General features: G+C 52.9%; 1 protein-coding gene across 1 annotated transcript in view; it reads left to right on the top strand.

Moving 5' to 3' along the window:
- The window catches only part of CPNE6 (copine VI (neuronal)), a 34,295-nt gene extending 28,368 nt beyond the window's left edge, over nt 1-5,927 (top strand). The window contains exons 11-17 of the mRNA XM_015413630.1: nt 438-571; nt 651-705; nt 821-872; nt 3,712-3,845; nt 4,045-4,278; nt 4,438-4,618; nt 5,667-5,927. Coding sequence (XP_015269116.1) covers nt 438-571; nt 651-705; nt 821-872; nt 3,712-3,845; nt 4,045-4,278; nt 4,438-4,569 — 741 coding nt within the window. The 3' untranslated portion in view covers nt 4,570-4,618; nt 5,667-5,927. The remainder of the gene's footprint in view (nt 1-437; nt 572-650; nt 706-820; nt 873-3,711; nt 3,846-4,044; nt 4,279-4,437; nt 4,619-5,666) is intronic.
- Nucleotides 5,928-6,418: the final 491 nt, after the last annotated feature.

The following is a 6,418-nucleotide window of genomic DNA, read 5'->3' as shown; positions in this document are numbered from 1 at the left end:
CTTCAGGTACAAGCTCTCCCTCCTCTGTGAGGACAGATCTGCACGTTCCCCCCCCCCAATAGCTAGCAATCCAAAACAGTCCATTGGAGCCTGAGCGGAGGGTGTTGCCTTCTGACACACTTCCAGTGATGTCAGGGGGTGTGGCATATGCAAATAATTTATGCTAATGAGCCCCTGCACCTCTTTTTCTACAAAATGACCCCTGCTTGTGGCTCATAGCCACTGATGGTCCTCTGCTCCATATGTCTATCCAGTCCCCCTCTTGAAGCTGTCTGTGCTTGTCGCTGCCACCACTTCCTGCAGCAGTGAATCCCACCTGTTCATTACTCTTTCTCAACACTTAGGGGGCGCCAGGAAAGGTGTTGGCAGGTGCCATGGAGCCCACGGGCACCATGTTGGAGACCCCTGGTTTATCCCTGGCGCTCTTACTTACCCAGGTGGCCATCGACTTTACCGCCTCCAACGGGGATCCACGGAGCGAGCACTCCCTTCACTTCATCAACCCCAAGGAACCCAACGAGTACTTGAAGACCTTGTCTTCGGTGGGCGAGATCTGTCAGGACTACGACAGGTAGCTGCTGGAGTTGTTCCCTCACTGAGCCCACAAACATGCAGGCAGCCAGTAACATGACCTCATTCCTCTCTTTCAGCGACAAGCGCTTCCCGGCCTTTGGTTTCGGCGCAAGGATTCCCCCAGAGTTCGAGGTAAGCCCCGGGAGTTTCTGAGATCAGATTAATCAGGAAGGGGGTGGGGTGGGTGGGGGGGCAATCCCTCCGTTCCAGCATTCTCTCTAATTCAAGATTCTTGGTCCTCTTATAGGTGTCTCACGATTTTGCTATCAACTTTGACCCGGAGAATCCAGAATGTGAAAGTAGGAATCTCTGATCTGTGTAGAAAAGACTTCTGGGTAGCAGGGCCAGCCTGTCTCCACAAAGAATGATTTTTTAAAAAAAGATTCTGAACAAGGGGGACAGCTAGATGGACATCTGGTAGCGTCTTGGGGTCCAACAAGATTTTCAGGGTGTAAGCGTTGGAGAGTCCAGCACCCTTCGTCCGAGCTTTGATCCTCAAAAGCTTATAACCTGAAAATCTAATCTAGGGGAACTGGATTTGATTCTCCATTCCTCCACATGCAGCTGCTGGTGTGATCTTGGGTCAGTCACAAGTTCTTTCAGAGCTGTTCTCCCAAGAGCAGTTCTCGAGAGAGCTCTCTCAGCCCCACCTACCTCACAGGGTGTCTGTTGTGGGGAGGGGAAGGGAAAGGGATTGTAAACCGCTCTGAGACTCCTTCGGGTAGTGAAGGGCGGAGTATAAATCCAATCTCCTCCTCCTCTTCCTCCTTCTCCTCCTCTTCTTCTCCTTCTCCTCCTCCTTCTCCTCCTCCTCCTTTTTCTTCTCTTCCTCTTCCTCCTCCTCCTCTTCTTGTGGTCTCTCAGGTGCTACTGGATTCAAACCTAGCTGTTCTGTTGCTGACCAGCACAGCTTCCCTCTGAAACTAAACAAGAGGTCATTTGGGGAGGGGGTTTGAATAAGGACGGAGAGACACTGACATGCAGGGCTATTTTTGGGCAGGAACGCACAGGAACGGAGTTCCGGGTGGCTCCCAAGTTGGCAACGCCCAGCAGGAACTCATTAGCATAATAGGCCACACCCAACAGCAGGACCTCATTAGGATTGGCTACATTAGGGGTGTGTGGCCTAACATGCAAAGGGGTTCCTGCTCCAAAAAAAGCCCTGGGTTTTGACAACAAACAAGGTCAACAGAATAAGAAGGGAAAGGTGGGTGTGGCTGGATGACCACACTTCTGGTAACACGGGGGTGCAGCCTAATGTGCTAATGAGCTGTGCTGTCAGGGGTGTGGCCCAATATGCTAATGAGTTTCTGGTGTTGGGTGTGGCCTATTATGCTAATGAGTTCTTCCTAGGCTTTTTCTACAAAAAGAGCCCTGCTGACATGCAAAGATGTTCATGAGTCAAGACTTGCGTTTACCTGAACCTTGTCCAGATGGGAAATTCTGATCGACAGAGGCTCCTGAGATCAGTTTCTGCCCTATCCCGTTTACAGTATTTAGGACTATTTAATATTTTAGATTTGGAGCTGCGGTGGCCCAAGTGGTTAAGACGCTGAACTGCAGGCTGTGGAAGGTCAGTAGTTCAGCAGTTCGAGACCCAAGTGTGCCGCATGATGGAGTGAGCTCCCGTCTCTAGTTCCAGCTCCTGCCAACCTAGCCGTTCGAAAGCAAGAAATTGCAAGTAGATAAATAGGGACCGCTTCGGGAAGGTAACAGCGTTCTGTGCGCCTTGGTGTTTAGTCATGCCGGCCACATGACCACGGAAACGTCTTCGAACAGCGCTGGCTCTTCGGCTTTGAAACGGAGATGAGCACCGCAACCCTAGAGTCGGATTCAACTGGCTTTAGAAGTCAGGAGCCTGCGTGGTGTAGTGGTTAGAGTGTTGGACTAAGATCTGAGAGACCTGGGTTCGAATCCCCACTTAGCCACAAAACTAGTTGGGCCCGTCGATACGCCTCCGATCTAACTAACCTCACAGTGCTGCTGTGAAGATAATATGAGGAAGAGAGAACCGCGTCCGGAGCTCTGAATCCCTTGAACAGACAGACAGGATTAAAAATGTACAAGATAAACAGATAAAACATGGATATCCCGCCTTGAGTCACGAGGAAAAGCAGGATATGAATGTTTTAATTAGAGTCCCGGCTAATGCATTTTCCCATCTGCGGTACCTCTTGCCGTCAGTGAATAATAGTTTTAAGAAGACCGTTCTTTAAATAGCAGGGATCCTGTACTATATAATGGTTGCAACTTAACATCCCCATTATGGTTACTTCATGAAGGGGGGTGGGGAATGTCATACTGAATCCTCTCCTTTTATAAAGCTCTTAAAGACACAGGAACCATTTGTCTGGGGGGGGTTTGCCACCACGTCGCAACTGACTTATGGAGGACTTTCTAGGCAAGAGGCCATTCAGAGGTGGTTGGCCTTTGCCTGCCAGGGCCGGCCCCAGCTTATTTTGCACCCTAGGCGAGGATCCCTTCTGGCACCCCCCTCCCCTGCGCCCACCAATTTTCAAAATAAATGCATTTTAGGAAGAATGAAAAACACAAATAATCAAGAAACTTCCAGAGTACGGGGCCGGGTTCAGTTTGGCGCCCCTAAGGGCCGTCCTGCTCTAGGCGATCGCCTAGTTCGCCTAGTGAGTGAGCCGGCCCTGTTGCCTGCCTCTGTGGGGTGACCATGGACTCTCTTGGTGGTCTCCCATCCAAATGCTAACCAGGACTGACCCTGCTTAAGCTTCTGATGAGATTGGGCTAGCCTGGGCTATCCAGGTCAGGGTTAGGAACTGCGCGAAGTTAAGAGTCCAGTAGCACTTTTAAGACCAACCAAGGTTCATTCAAGGCGTGAGCTTTCTTGTCCATGCACACTTCATCAGATACAATGCAGTGGATTAACATATGAACATTAAGAGAAGCCAGTTCCATTTCATTGTGTCTGACGAAGTGTGCGTGCCCATGAAAGCTCACACCTTGAATGAACCTTTCTTGGTCTTAAAGGTGCCCCGCTGGACTCTGACTTTGCACTGTTGCTTTAGACCAACACTGCTGCCCACCTTGATCTAGGGTTAGGGACTGTAAACCTGCTTTATCCCAGGAAAAATTCAGACCAGGGGCATTTCCATCTTCTCCCCACAGGGATCGTGGGAGTGATCGAGGCCTACAAGCGCTGCCTGCCCCAGATTCAGCTGTACGGACCGACCAACGTCGCCCCCATCATCAACAAGGTGGCTGCTCCCGCAGCCGAGGAAGAGAAAACAGGGCTACCCACGGTATGCCAGTCCTGTGGCTGAGGAAGGGAAAATGGGGTTGCCCGCGGGATGCCGCGGTGGGAGTTTGGGAGGAACTTTGGGAGCACCAGCTCCAGGGCCCGAAGGCACTGGGAGGGGTGGGACAGAACGACAGTCGAGAGCGTCTCGGGTGGTCTTTTGACCCACTCTCCTTACCCCCGCCGACTCTTCTGCCCCACAGAAGTACCGCGTGCTGCTGATCCTCACTGACGGCGTGGTGAGCGACATGCCCGAGGCGTGCGACGCTGTCGTCCGGGCCTCCCGGTTGCCGCTCTCCATCATCATCGTGGGCATCGGGAACGCCGACTTCTCGGACATGCGGGAGCTCAACGGGGACCGCGGGATGCTGGAGTCAGACGAAGGCCGGGCCGTCCGCGACATTGTCCAGTTCGTGCCCCTCCGTGAATTCAAGAAGGTGAGAGATGCTCAGGCTGTGTCCAGGTGTGCTGAGAAGCACCGTGGAACGAAATCTCCACTCTGGGCCCTCCGCTGGGTGGCCATTTGCCCCCCCCCCCTCTGTCTTCCCCATTCCAGTGTACTTGCCCCCTCTATCTCCCCCATTTTTCTCTCCCAGGCTCCTGCCAACGCTCTGGCCAAGTACGTCCTGGCCGAGGTCCCCAAGCAGGTGGTGGAGTACTACGGAAGCAAAGGGATTTCGCCCGGGACGCAGAAGCCTCCCTCCTCCTCCTCCTCGCTGCCCCAATGAGATCCTCGTTCACCTCTCCCTACGGGCATGGCCTGTCCAGCACCTGAATGTGAGTACCGGGACCGGGATCGACTCGGGGGCTCAGGGGACAGTCCAGGGACGGGGGCTGAACCCGTGAAGTATGACAGGGACAAGACCGAGCTGAGCCCCCGAGTGGTTCCACTTCGACTGGCGATGCTCGGGCTCAGATGGCTGCTCGGGCCTCGAAGCGCTAGACCGACCTTGCAGGGTCGTTGTGGTGGGGAACGATGCCCCCTCTAAGCTGTGGAGTCTTGTGAGCGAAAATTCTATTTTGGGAGCTTACTGGCATGGAAGTTGTGAGCGAGCGATTTGGCTCCTGCATAAATTAGTTTGCTCTGGAGCCCTCCTCCCCGAGCTAAGATAAAAATCTGTGAACTGGAGGCTGAAAAAACTGTGAGTTGGCTCACACTGACTCAGCTCAGAGGGAACACTGTTGGAGAAATAGACTTGCAAACGCCACAAGGTCCTTGGAAATGAAGCGATAAGATATTTCCCACAAGCTGCTGCAGCACGCTCACTCTTCCCTTTGCCCCGATCGTACGCAGCAGATGGTGTGGAATTGACACGTACGATCGGGGCCAAGGGAAGAGCCAGCTCGCTGCAGCAGCTTGTGGGAAATCGGTCAAGCTTTCAATTGCTCAAGGAGAAGGTGTGTGTTTTGGAAAGCAGGAGGCGATTAGAGGGAAACTATTTATCGCCGTTGTTATTAGCACAAAGCTGGATAGATCCCAAAATGGCCACCAGGGCAGTATGGGTCAGAATAAGACTCTCCTGTCCCAGACATTGCTGTAGGTGGGTAGATGGAAGTGTGCACAGTTATATCTGAGGCGCGGGTGGGAGGAAAAAGTGATGTGTGGGTGGGAGGAAATGCATGTGGAGGGAGAGGAGGGGAGTGTGTGACGGGGGGAGCAGTGAGGAAGGGGATAACAAGATGGGGTACGTGGGAGATGCGGTTGTGAAAGCTCTAGCTTGACCACGGCCAAGCAGATCGCTCACGAAAGCGAGCCAAGCCGCAGGCTGTGTACCATCAAGCGTCTCTTCCTTCCTCTTCTCTCTTTTTCTCTCTGTCTGCTCAGGTGCCTGTCTTCTCTTTCCCCTCACCTCTGCCTGTCTTCCGGCCCTCGGTCCCTTAGGAAACGCCCCCCTCCGCCTCTCCCGGTGGGGAAGAAAGAGAGAAAAAGAGAGCATTTCTGCTCCGCCCCCCTCGGGGCCTTCACCCACGACTCAGGATGGCAGCTGGAACCCTACCCCGCCCAGATGTTGCCAGCTGTTCCCCCTCTTCCCTCCTTCACCTGCAATGGTGAATCCTCCTTCCTTTAATAAACCTCCTCTCTTGAACACGGCTTCTCTCCAATCTGAGCTTTCGTTCTTCCACTTGCGATATCTCCTAATGTCAGCGATCAGAGACAACAGATAGATGCTTTCATCAAAGGGTTGTGGGTTTGTTTGGGTTTTTTTTAGGACTACATTTTGGGGCTAGGCTGCAGGGACAATGCCAAGGCTCATCCCCAGAGATGGCATAGTCCTGAAAAAGAAAGGAATGCTTCCAGGCATGTTCAGAGTGCGTTGGATAAGGGGTCCTCAGCCAATGCTCCCTCTAAGCTGTGGAGTCTTGTGAGCAAAAATTCTACTTTGTGAGCTACTGGCATTCAAGTTGTGAGCGAGCAGTTTGGCTGCCGCGTAAATTAGTTTGCTCTGGAGCCCCATCCCTTCCTGAGCGAAGACAAAAATGTGTGAGCCAGAGGCTAAAAACCTGTGAGCTAGCTCACACTGACTCAACATAGAGGGAACGCTGGTTCTCAGGAAAGACAGGGGCAGGTGGGAGCTT

Source organism: Gekko japonicus, unplaced genomic scaffold, assembly GCF_001447785.1.
Source record: "Gekko japonicus isolate JY-2015 unplaced genomic scaffold, Gekko_japonicus_V1.1 scaffold1098, whole genome shotgun sequence".
Classification (NCBI taxonomy): domain Eukaryota; kingdom Metazoa; phylum Chordata; class Lepidosauria; order Squamata; family Gekkonidae; genus Gekko; species Gekko japonicus.
Note: the sequence above shows the minus strand (reverse complement) of the source record. Positions and strands in the feature narration are given on the sequence as shown.